Source organism: Aethalodelphis obliquidens, unplaced genomic scaffold (genome assembly GCF_003676395.1).
Source record: "Aethalodelphis obliquidens isolate GAN/ISIS:26980383/991018 unplaced genomic scaffold, ASM367639v1 scaffold38, whole genome shotgun sequence".
Lineage (NCBI taxonomy): Eukaryota > Metazoa > Chordata > Mammalia > Artiodactyla > Delphinidae > Aethalodelphis > Aethalodelphis obliquidens.
This window is the reverse complement of record NW_020837982.1, coordinates 10,266,892-10,281,604: the sequence shown is the minus strand read 5'-3', so window position 1 is coordinate 10,281,604 and position 14,713 is coordinate 10,266,892. Positions and strand designations below refer to the sequence as shown.

The 14,713-nt window shown below is 54.3% G+C and overlaps 2 protein-coding genes across 6 annotated transcripts; both read right to left on the bottom strand.

Annotated features, from left to right (window-relative positions):
• Positions 1-312: 312 nt before the first annotated feature.
• On the bottom strand, positions 313-4,213 carry SLC16A13 (solute carrier family 16 member 13). Of its 2 annotated transcripts, XM_027130226.1 has the most exons (4): positions 3,832-4,213; positions 3,538-3,681; positions 1,815-2,552; positions 313-1,170 (listed from the first exon to the last, which is right to left on the bottom strand). In XM_027130226.1, exons 1-4 carry the CDS (start codon positions 4,028-4,030, stop codon positions 971-973), a joined length of 1,281 nt encoding a protein of 426 aa, XP_026986027.1. In that variant the 5' UTR covers positions 4,031-4,213; the 3' UTR covers positions 313-970. The 2 variants fall into 2 exon arrangements, with proteins under 2 accessions (XP_026986027.1, XP_026986028.1); XM_027130227.1 differs by lacking the exon at positions 3,538-3,681 and having other exon boundaries at positions 559-1,170.
• Positions 4,214-6,598: 2,385 nt separating this feature from the next.
• Positions 6,599-11,876, bottom strand: BCL6B (BCL6B transcription repressor). Of its 4 annotated transcripts, XM_027130202.1 has the most exons (8): positions 11,618-11,876; positions 11,176-11,397; positions 10,719-11,066; positions 10,274-10,398; positions 9,549-9,713; positions 9,328-9,458; positions 9,073-9,210; positions 6,599-8,681 (listed from the first exon to the last, which is right to left on the bottom strand). In XM_027130202.1, the coding sequence occupies exons 1-8, from the start codon at positions 11,794-11,796 to the stop codon at positions 8,565-8,567; spliced, it is 1,425 nt and encodes a 474-aa protein (XP_026986003.1). In that variant the 5' UTR covers positions 11,797-11,876; the 3' UTR covers positions 6,599-8,564. The 4 variants fall into 4 exon arrangements, with proteins under 4 accessions (XP_026986003.1, XP_026986002.1, XP_026986004.1 ...); XM_027130201.1 differs by having other exon boundaries at positions 9,328-9,713; XM_027130203.1 differs by lacking the exon at positions 9,549-9,713.
• Positions 11,877-14,713: the final 2,837 nt, after the last annotated feature.

Below are 14,713 nucleotides of genomic sequence, written 5' to 3'. Positions count from 1 at the left end.
GCAATCTAGGATGCTGCAAACATTCTACTTAAAATATCCCAAAAGGCTGGTTGATAGGAACAGGATCCCCCTAAGCCATGAGAGGCAGGAAGGGTGTTTGTCTAGTCAGTCCGTTTCTCTTTGCCCAAGTTCTTGCCATTATAACAGGAAATCTTTGAGAAACTGTCTGCCTATCAGCTTCAGTTTGTTGGAGGAGGGGGGTGCTCATGGGTGCTAGCTGCCCCATCCTCATTTCCCAGATAACTCTCTCCTGCATTTCAGTCTCCTTCTACTGGCCTGATGAAAACATAAGAATCCCAGACCCAGACTTCAGCTCTCTTAGCTTTATCTCCCCCTCCCCAGCTAGCACCCCCCGCATGTCCCTCACCATTTTCTTAATTTCTTTCCTAAGTTACAGGGGATAGGGGGAAAGAGGGAGGTCAGTGGGCAAGTAGGCGGAACTGTGATCCAGAGAGCAGAGTCCAGGGTTAAATGCTCTGGGTCACCAGAGCTCCTGGATACCTCCCCTCCAGTCCCCAGCGTGACCCCATTCAGCCAACCCAGGCATATGGGCCCCAATTCTTTTTGAGGTTCTGATTATTGTCCGGTTTTCTTATTCAGTTTTATCTCAAAGGGGCATCCCTCTTTCCCAAAGATCTGTCTTCAGGGAAGAAATGTGGGAGGCAACACCAGAGATCACATGTAAAACATGATAAGTCTCTTGGCCTTTGAGTTTCCACAGTCGATTCACAGCTCAGTGGAGCAGGCTGAACTCCTGGATCCTTCAGAAAAGGTTGTGCGAGCAAAGAAGAGATAAGACAAAATACAAAGGGTTGGCACACACATCGCAGGAGCCCCAGGCCTGCTCTGGGGGGGGAGGAGGCAGATAACGATGCTTAAGGCACTGTGGTTCTGTGGGTGCTAAGATGGGGCAGAAGACCTGGAGCCAACAACCCCTGGGTTTCTGGGTCTGACTCCCCCTTCCTGGAGTTCAGTCCTCTCCCAGCCCCTCCCTGGGCAGGGGGACTTTGGTATCCAGTGCCTCTGTTACAGGGTCCTGGGGCTTGGAGGTAGGAGCTGACAAGCAGAAGAAGTGGGGCAGAGTGATGAGAACTCCACTCCCTGCAAGAAGGAAGGCCCCAGCCACCACAAAAGAAGCTGTGTAGGTGCCTGTCACATCCCGGAGGTAGCCTAGATTCAAGAGAGAAAAAGAATACACATGGGTGATCTGTTTCCTGGGACTCAGACACATTTTGGGGTGGAGGGAAGAAAATAATCCTTAACCCATCATCTTGGAGAATTAGAACTCTCAAGGTAGGACTGGATGAGCTCGAGAACTCAGGCTTCCCAGGGGCCTCAAAAGGCCATTTCAACCACCTTCCTGCTTTCAGAAAGGATCTCTGAACCAGCCAGTGGGGATTTGGGGATCCGGATGGAGTCAGGCACACTTGTGCCTTTCTTTCCAGTAGCTGTGGCCTTCTCTTCCATGCCTTCAGTTAATAGTTAGGAAAATGTTAAGGGTCTGAAGGTTCTGGCATCAGGAGCCTGGAGAACTTTGACCAGATGGCTCAGACCCCTGGCCTGGGGCCCAGTGGGCCAAGGGAAAAGGCAGACACTGGCATGTTATGTCTGGCCAGGTCTGACCAGGTCCTCTGAAAACCCCAACTGTAGGTACCCTGCCACTTTGGACCCATTTCAGGGCTGCTGTGGTTGACCATGCAGGCTGTGTATGTACCATACCAGAGGGCAGTATTCACATAACTATAATGTCAATTCCCTCCCTGAATGGTATGACGTGGCAGCCCGCACCCACCTGGAAATCCCAGTCCCCTTACCTGATAGAGGAGCCCCCAGCAGCCCCCCGATGCTTTCTACCATCTGCACCAGTCCCAGGCCACAGTATATCTTTCCAGTTCCCACCAGTTCAGGCAGCACGGAGAAGGCCACTGGGGTCAGGGCCCCTGATGTGAAGCCATAGGCCACAGTCAGAGCCACCAGGGCTGTGGGAGCCTGAGCCGCAGGGTACAGGGCCAGTATCACCCCAGTCAGGGTGGTCCAGAGCATCAGGAGTCTTGCCACAGGCCCTGGGACTGCATCCCCTAGCCACCCAGAAGCCACACGCCCCACAGGGTCAGAAATAGCCGCCACTGAGAGCAGGAAGGCAGCAGGCAGTGGGTCCCAATCTAGGTCCCGAAGATGGGCCACCAGGTGCACGTAGGGAATGAAGTAGCCAGTGTTGATCAGGGTGAGGGCAACGGTGTAACGGAGGAAGGGGCCATGATGGAGAAGGTTGGCAAGTTGGGCCCCAGGGCCACCCACGACAGGGTCCTCGGCCAGGGAGAGTGGGCGGAGAAGAGCACCACAGGCCACCAAGTGGAGGGAGAGGGCAGACACCAGCAGCAGGGCCCCCCGCCAGGCGTACTGGCTGAGCAGCCATTGGAAGAGTGGAGCAAAAGCAAAGGAGGAGAGGCCCACGCCCGTCAGTGCTAGCCCAGTGGCCAGGGATCGCCGACGAGAGAAGTAACGGGACAGGCAGGCCAGGGTGGGAGTGAAGGTCAAGGCCCAGCCAGATCCTGTCAAAAAGGAAGAAATGGGGGTTGAGGGACCCATAAGGAGCTCAGGGCACACAATCATCCCAACACTGCCCAGCAGCAGAAGGTAGCACAGGTGTAAATTACAATCCTAGCTTGATACTTGCTAGCTGTATGACCTTGTCTATTTACTTAATCTCCTAGCCTCAATCTCATCTGCAAAATGGGGGTAATATACTTTATGGGACTCTGGAATGTTTGCAAAGTTAACTACCATAGAACTCTGGAGTTAGACCTGGGCTCTACCATTTCTGGCTGTGTGAACTTCACTTGCCAAGTTGCATAAGCTTAAAGCCTTTCCTCATCTGTAAATAGGATAATGATATCTATTTCACAGCTTTCACATCTGACACAATTTTACAGTAATTCTTCCTTTTACACTCCAGTCCCACTAGCCCTGGGCTTGTGTCTTTGAATTTCCTGATTTCCCCTAACCTGTTTATCATTTTAGTCACCTCTCTTAAGAATTCCCTTCTGGGGGAGTTTGCTGGTGGTGCAGTGGTTAAGAATCCGCCTGCCAATGCAGGGGACACGGGTTCGAGCTCTGGTCTGGGAAGGAGCAAGGGCCACGGAGCAACTGAGCCTGTGCACCCCAACTACTGAGCCTGCGCTCTACAGCCCGCGAGCCACAACTATAAATCCCACATGCCACAAATACTGAAGCCCGCGCGCCTAGAGCCTGTGCTCCGCAACAAGAGAAGTCACCGCCAAGAGAAGCCCGTCGCACCGCAACGAAGAGTAGCCCCCACTCGATGCAACTAGAGAAAGCCCACGCGCAGCAACGTAGACCCAACGCAGCCATAAATAAACCGATGTAATTAAAAACAAAATTGCCTTCTGGGCACAGGTGCTAGCCAAAACTTTCTCTCAGCGTCTCCCTAAGCCTTTTGGAAGGAGCAGGAAGAAGGTAAAAGTCCAGAGGCCAAAAAGACTCAGGCTTTTGACCCGCCCTTGCCCAGGGTCTCACCTGAAAGCAGCCCAATACTCAGGTACAGGTGGGTTAAGGAGGTAGCAAAGGCGGCGAGCAGCATCCCCAACGCAGCCAAGATGCCCCCAGCCATCACCACAGGCCTGGGCCCGAACTTGGTGCTCAGCGCACTGCCCACTGGGCCTGGAGAAGAGGAAGTGTTCTGAGAGAAGATCACAGGCGTCCTTCTCCAGCACTGACCCCACCCCCACCATCTCCTTTACCGTCCCCGCATCTCCTCTCCCTTCCGAGGGTCGAGGGTCACAGGACTCTGGACCCAGGCGCAGCACTCACTCCCGAACTGCTGCACCGCGATTCCTATGGAGGCGATCCAGGAGACTCGCGCTGCCGGCTCCTCAAACGCAGCCACAAACTCCACAAAGAAGACGCCGAAGGAGCGGAGCACTCCGAACACCAGCGCCGACTGGAAGAACGCTGAGAGCACCACCATCCACCCCCAGCCCCCGTCGGGGGGCTCGGCCCTAAGTGCCATCTGGGAGGTAACAGGACTGCCGCCTTAAGCCCCTTCCGGAGCAGGGCTCAGGACGTTCCACCTCTGCCCACCCACCCAGCCGGACCACTCGCAGCCGAGCAGGGAGCAGAGGATGGTAGAGAGGAAAGTACCAACGAGGGCTTGAAAGCTGCAGAGAGGCTGCGTGAGGCGCCTGCGCCCTTCCCCTAGCGGGGGCGATATAGGTAGGGAGACCAGGCGGGCGCTTGGCCCTGCGCTCAGCGCCGGGGGGCGTGGCTCCGCCGGCCGTGAGTGGAGAGTCGAGGCCTGGGCGGGACAGACGGAGGAGAGGGCTGACTTTCGGTCTAGGAGCCAGGGGGCAGCACTGAGTTTGGGCCCCATCCCTGAGGTCTCAGGGTGGATTATCTATCTTATCACTGGAAGTGTCTGCACCTGGCCAGCCCGGCCAACATCCCTGTCTGTAGCTCACCAATGAGAACGCGGGACTCCTCAGAAGGGGGCGGAGCCATAAGGGCAGGGCGGGCTTTAGAACCTGTTCTGGGGCAGTGAGTGGGGCGCAGGCGTGAGGAGGGGACTTTAGCAGGCTAAATAGACGGGCCCTAGGTGACCCAGGAACCAACCAGGAGGTAGCTTCGGTCTCCTGTCCAACTAGCGGGCCAATTCGACCAGATTTCAGCACGGAGATGCGCATGTAAGGAGTCCGTGGGCGTTAGTAGTTGGTAAACTGGTTCAGGAGAGGAAAACACATACTTGCTTGATGAGGGGCCCGGGAGCTGAAAAGCGGGGCGGGGGTGGGGTGGGTGGTGCGGAGGGATTATGAGATAAGATAAAATACCTGGCCAAGCGCCTGAGGCCACTAGAATCTAGATGCCTGGATTCCTGAGTGGGTTCAAAGGCCAAGGAAAGAGAGAGGAGACTGGGCTCTTGGACTCTTGGCGTTGATTTCTGTATTGGGAACTCGTTCCTGTCCCTTCTGTTCCCACTAACAGGAAACCTACGGGTCACAGAGACCAAAAATAACTGGGGAGAGGAAGTGCAACTCTGAGCTCACTCAGAGCCCCACCAGCCCTCGTCTTCAGTGGGGCTGGAACATTTTCCTCTGACCTCTAGTAACAACCACTTCCTAATCACAGCTTTTGATCTCATGATGGGATAGACTAGAGACAAGCCATGACCACTGGCGCAATCAGCCCCTCCTACCCAACCAGTACCCAGTTCCTCCAGCCTTATAGAGCACTAATGACTTGGCTTCAAGATCCTTAGGACACTGACCTTGAAATTTGAACTCAAGGGGTCATACCCAGACAAGTGGGGCTGGGGTGGGGAGGGAGGCTGTGTAATTTAAAAAAGCATATTGAGCCGTATAATTTTATACGTGGGAAATAAAAGTAATCATACCCAAGAAGCTTTTTTTTTTTTTTTAAGTGGAGTTAGAACTTTGGCTGGTGGGGACTGTACCAAAGATGTAAAATTGGTGTAGCTGTATAACAGAGTGGTTAAGAGCGCAGTCTTTAGAATCAAATCACAGTTCCAATCCTGGTTTCATCACTTCTTAACTTGGCCAAGACATTGAACCTCTCAGCTGGTTTCCCCACTTGTAAACTGGGGCTAATAATAGTACCTACTTTTAGGGTTGTCGGGGGAGTTGAATTAGAAAATCTATACACTAAAATGTTTAGTTTAGGGCCTGACGTGTAGTAGGAGTTAAGTAATATTAGCTGGTCTTATTTTATTTTAAGCTGGTCTTATTTTAAACAGGGGATAAGCTGCAGTGGGAGGGGAAGGAAGGTTTTAGTTTAGTTTCTTTGTTTTGTGCTTAAAAAAAAAAATCTAACCCAGGTCATGGGTTTTAAAAGATTAAGAAGCACCACCACAAATTGTAAACGTTGGAAGGAACTTATTCCTTCCATGCTAATGGACTTATTTCATGGATGAGGAATTTAAGTCCAAAAGGAATTTAAGTCCAAAATTTAAGTCCACTTATCAGAATTAGTGACCCCTTAACCTCTGGGTAGAACAAGGCTGTGCACCCATGACACACACAGGACAGGGGAAAGGGTGGGAGAGAAGTGTGTACTAGGCACTGGATGGATTCCAAGACACCACTGCTGGGGGAGGGGTAGAGCTGGCACGCTGGCTCTAACCACACAGCCTTCTCACTGCCACCTCCAGCTCCTATTATCCTTATGGCACCCAAGTTCTATCCATTTTCTGTGGTGGTGGTGGTGGTAGAGGGTGTCCAGGCATTAAGTTCCCCTGCACAGATGCATCCCCCAACATGTTGGTATTATTAGTGGCTTCCTGGTTTCTCCCTGCTGCCTCCACACCTCAGGCAGGAAGTGACTTCAGAGCAGTAGGATGCAGGTGGCTCCGGAGAAACTTCATGAAGTCACTGGTTCCTACACAATGATCCGGAAGGCAAGGGCAGGGAAAGGGAGAACAAGGGCCACTTAAAATGTCTGGTGGGATGGGACAGTGGGATGGGCACAGAATCCAAGATGGTATCCAGGAAGGATAGGATACCCTCTTTCCCCAGCTTCAGAACCCTCAGTCCCCAGATCCCCACAGGCAAGAACCCAGGACACAACAGGCAGCACAGAGAGGCTTCTTTATTCCATGATTCTGATCTTGCAAGATCTAACATCTCCACCCCTTGGCACTCTCCACCTGCCCATCCAATCTGGTAAAAAAAAAAAAATCATGGTTCCTTCTCAGCTCTCTCCTCTGCTTTCCCTACCTCCTTCAATTCTGCAGTGGGGAGTAAGAGGCAAAGAGGGAGAAGAGTAGCTCTCTCACCAGTCCCCAAGTGACAGCCACTAGTACTGACCTGTCTTGAGGAACCTCCACCCTGCAAATTCAAAGTGCTTTTTACCTTCCACCCCATGTCCCTAATCCCCCAGGGCAACAGGGGCAGGACTGTAAATCCAGGCTTCAGAGTATCATCTAACATTCCAGACATTCCCCACAGTTAGGAAGCAACCCATTCCTAACCTTCTACCTACTTGGCCTACACCAGAGACTTTGCCCCTCAACCAACCTCTTAATCCTACCTGGATACTTGGTCAACTAGAGGGTCCATCAGTCAGTCTTTTAAATCTTCTAAATCTCTAATCCCAACAGTAATTCCGATCATAATCCCAAACTACAAAAAATCCATAGTGGAACTCAACCCCTTTTCTCTCCCTGTGGAAGGTTCTAGTGCTTTCACTGGTTCCGGACAGGAATGCAGTGACAGGAAGACCAGGTCACAGACCCAGCTTTTCTAAGGTAAGAAAGTTACCAAGCAGCTGTGACTTCTAGAGGCAAAGAAGTTTCTGGAATCTGGACACTTGCCAGAAGATGTCCGAAAACCTACTAAAGGAAGAAGAGGTTCATCTCAGGTAGAACCCCAAGGAACATTCAAACCCAGACACCTCTGCAGTAAAGGATGAGTCATACTCTTTACTGTTTAGTCAAGATAAAGGGTTTCATAATTCTCCCCTAGGTCATAACATTCTTAGAGACTGGGCAGAATCAGAAAAGATTGCATCATCTCTGGTGAGGAATTTCAGATCTCTCCTGCATGGAGGGATCAACTCAGTGCTAAGAACGGGCCCTAGTGGGAGGATTGTGGGCCCAACTCAAGCTCCTGGGTGAGTTCTATCAAACAGACACAGTGGAGCCAGACCTAGGTGATCAGACGAATGGGACAGTTAGGAACATAAGAGAAAGCCTCTGTAATCATCACCCCAGTTCCAAGACTGACAAAGGCCCCACACCCACTGCCTCTAGGAGGTACTTATTACCTCCACTTCAGGCTCACCATAGGTTCCTGTAACCCTTGAAGAACAGAAAAAGTCTAATCCAGTGCTGGCCTGCTAGAAAACCTACAACATTCAGAATACCAGAGAGGGTTCCTGACCCAATTCCATAAACCCACATGTTCCCAGAGCTGCCCTAGAACAAATTACGTTTCCAGACCTAGAATTGGAGGGGTAGGACACAGAGAACCCCTTTCTCCATTTGAAACAAACCAACAAGCAAATAGGAAAAGAACAACTCTAAATATAAAAGTTATGACAATAATAATACAAAACACTCACGCCAAAGGGGGCAGCCAAGTGCTAATCTCTGCCGGCAGAGCCATGACCTCACATTCTGTGTTTCAGGTCACTTTTGATCACACTTGTGGAAGAGGGACATGGGAAATGCAATAGAATGAAGGCCCTGGTGCCACCCAAAGGCCTCAATAAATTATATTTACAGATAAACCGGATGAGATGGGGGCTGCAGGTGGAAACCAGGCCTCCAGTCTCTCCCCTCCTCCAGCTCCTAGCTCGTTCTCTCCTCAGAAACAATTGTGATCGTGGGGAAGAGGTTTTGACCAGCAAAACAAAGGCAGATCAAGCTGGGATCTGCCACCCCTGCTCTCCCCAGTGAGAAATTAAGGTGGTGGCAAGTCGCTGACATCGAGGGGCCTTGCACACCCCTATGCCCAAGCCTGACAGCGAACCCAGGCGTGAGCCGCAGCTTTCCTGTCTTCCAGGAAGGGAGTGGGGCCTGGGCAGGCGCTCAGCTAGGGCCCCCCCAGAATGTGGTAGTGCACTTTGGTGTTGGTAGCAGCTCCGTGTTTCTGGCGCAGATGCAGCCGAAGTTGACTCTTGTGCCGGAAATGCAGACTGCAGGGGTCGCACTGTCGGAGGACAGCTGAGTCAGGTCCCTCCCCAACCACGACCACCTCTTAGGTGTTGAGCAAAGGAGAACCGCCCAGCACTCTATCTTAGAGAAGCTCTTTAGTCCCTACATGCTCCCAAATCCTCAGGGGAAGGCCTAGGAGCTACGCCCCGCCCTCTTCAGCAAAGCTTTCTCCATCCGTCAGCTCCTCTCCAGGAGGGTAGCGCCCCGTCCAGGAGCCTAACTTCTATACCTGCCACCCCTACCCTCGGCCCCCGCCCCTTACTCACAAGGACACCGCCCACCTCGAAGAGGTCTAGAACCGCTGGGCCGGCTCCTTTCAGAGCTCCGCCCCTCGGTAAACGGAAGGTAATTCCAAGGCTTTGGGTCAAGCCAGGTCGGGTACTCACGTGGTAAGGCTTCTCTCCCGTGTGGATGCGAACGTGGCTCTTGAGGGTCTGTAGGTGGCGGAAGCGAGTCCCGCAGGTGGGGCAAGGATAGGGCTTCTCCCCGGTGTGGATCAGCACGTGCGCGCGCAGATGCGCTACCTGGGAGAGGAGGGGACCTCAGACAGCGCCAATGGGAGGGACAGAACCCTCCCCATTCGGCCCACCTCGCCCTCTCGGAAATTTGCCTGCGAGCCGTCTCTGAAACGGGCGCCGTACCTGTACAAAGCGCGAGCCGCACGTCTCACACTTGTAGGGCTTCTCTCCAGAATGGATGCGGCTATGCGTTTTTAGGTTAGCCGGCCGGTTAAAGCGGGCTCCGCAGACGGAGCAGTGGTAGGGCTTTTCCCCTGGAGGCAGGGAGGAAGGGAGGTCAGGGACTCTACCAGGGGACGGCTGTGGGCACCAAGGCCAGGGCCCTCTCCCCGCTCCTCCCCTACCTGTGTGCACCGTGCGGTGGCTGGCCAGGTTGCCCTTATAGCGGAAGGCAGACCGGCAGAGCTGACACTTGTAGGGCTTATCCTCATCCCCAGGAGCCAAGGGGTCCAGCCCCGATGAGCACCCAGCCACAGCCTCACAGCTCTGGCAGCTGAAAAATTCACTTCCTGGGAAGGGTGGTGGGTAATGACAATACCAGTGAATCCTCAAACCACACGGTAGCGGGTTTTCTTTTTCCCAATTTACTGTTAAGGCTTCTGGAGCTCATTTGACTTGCTTGGGGTCACATGGTTATTGAGAGGACAAGCCAAGATCTGACTCCATGTCTGTCTGATTCCAGAGTACTCTGCTAATCACTCCAATAGTGGTGGTGGTAGGTGGAGGCCCCTACTCGTGGGTGGAAGTTTCTGTTTCTCTCTCCTCTCTTGCACCACTCTGGATGACAGCTTGCCAGAGAGGCCTTGCCAAGCCCTGGGCTGACCACTCAGGCCTGGATGGAAATAGGCCAGAAGTTCCCAAACAGTGCTGTTCACTGGAAGCTTTAAAAAGTACTGATGCCAGGCTCCCACTTGCAGACTTTCTGATCTATGGGGTGTGACCTGGGCAATGGGATTTTTAAAAGCTCCCTAGGTGAGTCTAATCAGCAGGAAATGGACTGGGCCTTTAAACTGGCCTTGAGCAGCCATGGGAGAAAATCCAAGAAGGGGGTAAAAGGAGGGGCTCTTACCTGGTGGTGGATGAGCCCGCCCAGAGTGTGACCCAGTGGTCTCTGGAGCCCGGGGTGTGAGGAGATGGGGGGTATTGACTGGAGCCCCACATTTGAACTGTACAGTGGCAGCAGTTGGAGAGAGCCTAGGCAGATGTCAAGGCCCAGAGACAAGGGTTAGGAGAGATTATATGGCGGCGGCGGTGGTGGGGTTCTCCCCTGGAAGACTTGTTGCCATAGGCCTACCCTCTGGAGGTGAGCCACTATGGACCAATGTGCCATGTCCAATTTCACTGCCCAAGTCCCACCCTACAGAGTAAGCCTGACCTCTGGCCAACTCCCTAAGGTGAGCTGGTGTCCCTGAAGCCCACTCCTTCACTCCCTGTTCCTGACCACCCAGGCCCAATGGCTGTGCCTCTGAGCTGAAGCTGCCTCTACAAATTGCGGGGGGTTCCAGTTTCTGTACCTGCTCTGTGGACCGGAAATGGGTCCTTCTTCACTGCTGCTGCTGCTGGAAGCCTCATCTCCACTGGGGAGCCGGGCCTGGGAGCAAAGTTGACCAGAACTCCTCTCCCCTGCCAGGCTCCCTGCTTGGGAGGCCTGAGAGTTTAGCACGATGAACTTGTACTTTTTCCAGTTGCAGGCCTTGGGGTCTGGGCTGCCTGGACTGGGGGGCCCTTGACTGCAGCTGCGAGACTCAGTAGGTGGGTCTGGGTGCCCTTCGGAGCGCCTGGGACTGCCTGGCGGAGGGGCCGTTGGGGGCGTGGGGGGTTCTGCCTCCAGGGGCCGCAGGGAGATGCCCAGAGGTTCATAGCTGAGAAAAGTGCGATGGACATTAGTGCTATTTCCTAATCTTGGCCTTTGCCCTTGACACCTAGGATGCCACTTCACCCATGAGGAACACCGAGTTGGGGCTCCCTCACCTGGCCTGGATGAAGCGGTGGCATGCCTGGACCACGTGTTCCATCTGCAAGTAGGTGGCGGCCGCAAGGACGGCTGGTGCAGTGGCCGGAGAGAGGCGTAGGCGTGAAGTGTACATGAAGTCCAGAAGAGGAGCGAAGCCTCCGGCTTCGGGGCCCCCGGGCAGGGAGAGCACGTCTACCCCCACTCCTGCACGGCCTCGGAAAATTGAATAGAAGAAGCCACTGGAGAGAGGAAAGATAGGTCATGTTAGGGGCTGGGGAACCGAGGGAGACACGCGCCCCTGTACAAAGCCCCGCCTCCCCCACTCTCACCCCGCCCCCAATTCGCGGACGCCCCGCCTCCTGCTTCTGGAAGGTTTGGCTTCGGGTTCCCTCCCAAAGACCTTCGGGCTCCGCCCCTTTTCCATTTGGTCCCACCCCACCCCTGAGCCACCCCTCGAACCTGCAGGCGATAAGAACTGCCTTGTGAGCTCGAAGGGGTTGCCCGCCAACCAGCAGCGTGACGTCAGTGAGGATCCCGCGCAGGCGCAGCTCATTCAGGTTGCCGAGCACGTCGGAGGAGTGGCGAGTGAACTCGCGGACGTAGCCCAGCGTTCCCTCCGGGGCAGCGGTGGAGCCCATGGCGACGCAGGCCTGCGGGTGCCAAGGAGAGGGCTCAGGGATCCAGGCCGTCCTAAGACGCCTGCCCTTCCGCAGTTTGCCTCTTCCTGCTGAGGTGCAGCTAGAGCCAAGCCCCCGGCCCCGGCTCACGCAGCCTCACTTAATTCATCTTGTTCTTTCTACCCTCAACCACAGCATCGCTCGCTTTCCTCCTCTAGATTCCACAGCGCTTGGAGCGAGTTGAAGGTTCCCACACCGCGGCGTCGATGGCAAGTGTGAGGAATCCGGCCCGCAGCGCCCTTACTTAGACTCCCAGTGCCCTTCCAGCACCCCCATTTCCCCTCTGCCCCACCGCGCGCCTGGTCTCAGGAGTCCGATCCTGCCTGGAGACCCCAGATGACCCGTGGTCCACACCCCTCCAAATCCCAATCGAAGCTCCCTTCCCCGAATCACGAAAGTCCATTCTCTAGTCCCGGATCCCTAGTTTAGCTCAATTTCTGGGCCTCTGTCTTCTTACCATCAACAAGCCCCAACCCTCTTAGGGGGACCCAGGAGTCTGGCTCCCTCAGTCTCTGGTTCTTACCCCCGTCCTGCAGGGGCTTCAGCTTTCTTCTCAAGGGGGGCGGGGTCTCTCTCCCCTCTTGGCCTCGGCTCCTTTATCTGGCCGGGATGTCGGGGGCGGGGGTGGAGGTGGGGTGAACGCCTGGGTCTGTATCCTTCCTTCCTCCCTCGCTCTCCAGATGGCGAACCCGGGGCGGGGTCTCCGGCTCCAGGGCGGGACCTCAGAAACACTAGGTGGTCGTAACGTAAGGGGTCTTGGGCCACTGAAAGTGGAACTGATGGGACATTGGAATTGGGGCGGAGGTTGGGGATATTGAGATTGGAAATATGGGTGACCTGGGTCGTCGGGGGGCCTGGGACAGCGACAATTGGTGTGTTGGCTTTAGGAAGGAACCTGTTACAGGAGAGTGAATACAGCAAAACTCCCCCTTCCAGTGTACGGTATTAAGGGAGATAAAGGGGAGCCCAAATAGGAACTAGGTTTGGGGAGGTGATAGTGGGCTCCCGTGGGGTCTCAGACAGAGGGAGGGTGTGGTCATTCAACAGGCTCCTCTAGCGGGGCCTGCAAAAGAGGGGCTCTGGCCGGGCGCGGTAGGGAGGGGGCGGATATGATTTCTAGTTCGTTTCCTTCCATTGTCCTGCGACCGGACGGCTCCGCCAGCTGCTTCCCCTCGAGGAGGTGGGGAAAGCCCCTGGTGGGGGCCGAGAGACGACGCTCAGGAGACCTAGGGTCCGGTCTTTCGCTCCCGACTCTCTTTTGAATCCTTTTAGGGATCCAGCGAGACAGACTCCCGCCCAAAGTCCTTTCGCCCTCCCCCAGTCCCAGATCTTTAGGGCCTCGGGCATCCGCCCGTCGGCTACGCTTGGAGGCTGGCGGGACGCCGGGGTCCAGCGCGGCAAGTAGGCAAAGCTCGGCAATGTTTGGCTCCTTCCACGAGGGGGCGGACGAGCACTAGCCTCGCCTCGCCCGTCTTCTCCACCCGGCTGGGGGTCCACTCAAACGGGGGCGCAGGATCGATTAGGTCTGAGCGGCTGAAACCTTCGTTCTCCCCCTCTTTGCCCTGGTTTATTTTGTCCAGGGGACTAGGGTTGGGCGGAGGGAGGGAGAGTTAGGCGACAGAGGGGACTTTCCTCCGAGGATGGGTTTCCTATCTGGGGTGAGAAATCCGCGGGCTTTGGGAACAAGGGAAATGAGTGGGACAAGGAGCGGGATCTGAGTCCTGGGAGCCCAGGGTTTCTATTCTTTTAAGCTAGATACTATTATCCGTCTTTAGAGGTGACTTTTTAGTGAACATTAATATGAAAGTTGGGTGCAGTGAACAGACAGAGGGGAAACAGGGAGGGTCTCAGGGTAAAAGAAGGGAGAGAGGGCAGGAGGGGCTGATAACCCCAATTTAAGTCCCTGATCTGGAAGATAAGCACGGGTCACACCCTCGTATTTTGTTTGGGGAGAGTTGGTGGGGCAAGGTTCATTTGGAGAAGTGGGGCAAGAGCTGAGTTCAGCTGCAAAGCGGGACTTGCATCTGGGCTCAGGAGAGTCTACCGTTGCCCAGTAATGACTGACCATTTTCTGTGGAGCTGCATATCGAGGCCTGGGGCCCTCCCCTTCAGATGTGAGGGTGTCTTTATTTGGGTGCAGGAAAGAACTGCTGAGAAACTGGGAATGGGGAACCACTGGGGATTCACGGTGGTGAGGTGGCTTTTGCAAATGAGGGTTGCTTTGGTCTCTGCCCAGTTGGAGGTGGGAGTTAGACTGGGGGCTCCCTTTGGTATCAGGATGGAGTTACTTTTGTGTTGTCTGGTCAATTTGTCAATTGTGGGGTACATGTTTACTATGGGGTGTTGAGTTAGTTTGTTCTGGGCCCTGAAGCCTGCATTCAGGGTTGAGGGCCAGTAGTAAGTCTGAGGTATGGAGCTGATTTTGAAGCTACGTTAGTTAGTTCTAGGGGTTCTGACACCCACAATTTGGAGCTTGTCATCTTGAAATATCAGGGGAACCTGCTAGGTGTTTTTCAGAGGTGGATGAGGATTTTGTTTTGGGGATTCATAGTCATCAGTGTATGTGGACAATCTGATTTCAAGTGGAGTAATTGTGCTGGTTTTGGGGTGCAGTCTGTTTTGGGGTGCCAGATAAGTTTTGAGGTTCAGATTATATTTGGGGGGACATGAAATTCAATTTGGGGTTTTTATTAGCTTGAGGTGGAACGTAATAGGAACCTGGGAGCAAGTTTGAAGGCCTTCTGTGGTTGTGGGTCCTTGCCGGGGAGCAAAGCTTTATATTTGAATGTTGTGCAAACTTACTTTGAGGAGGGGGATATTTCTGTGTATGCACTGAGAGCCAGGAGGCTTTTTCCAGGGGGAGAAACAAGATGAGGGC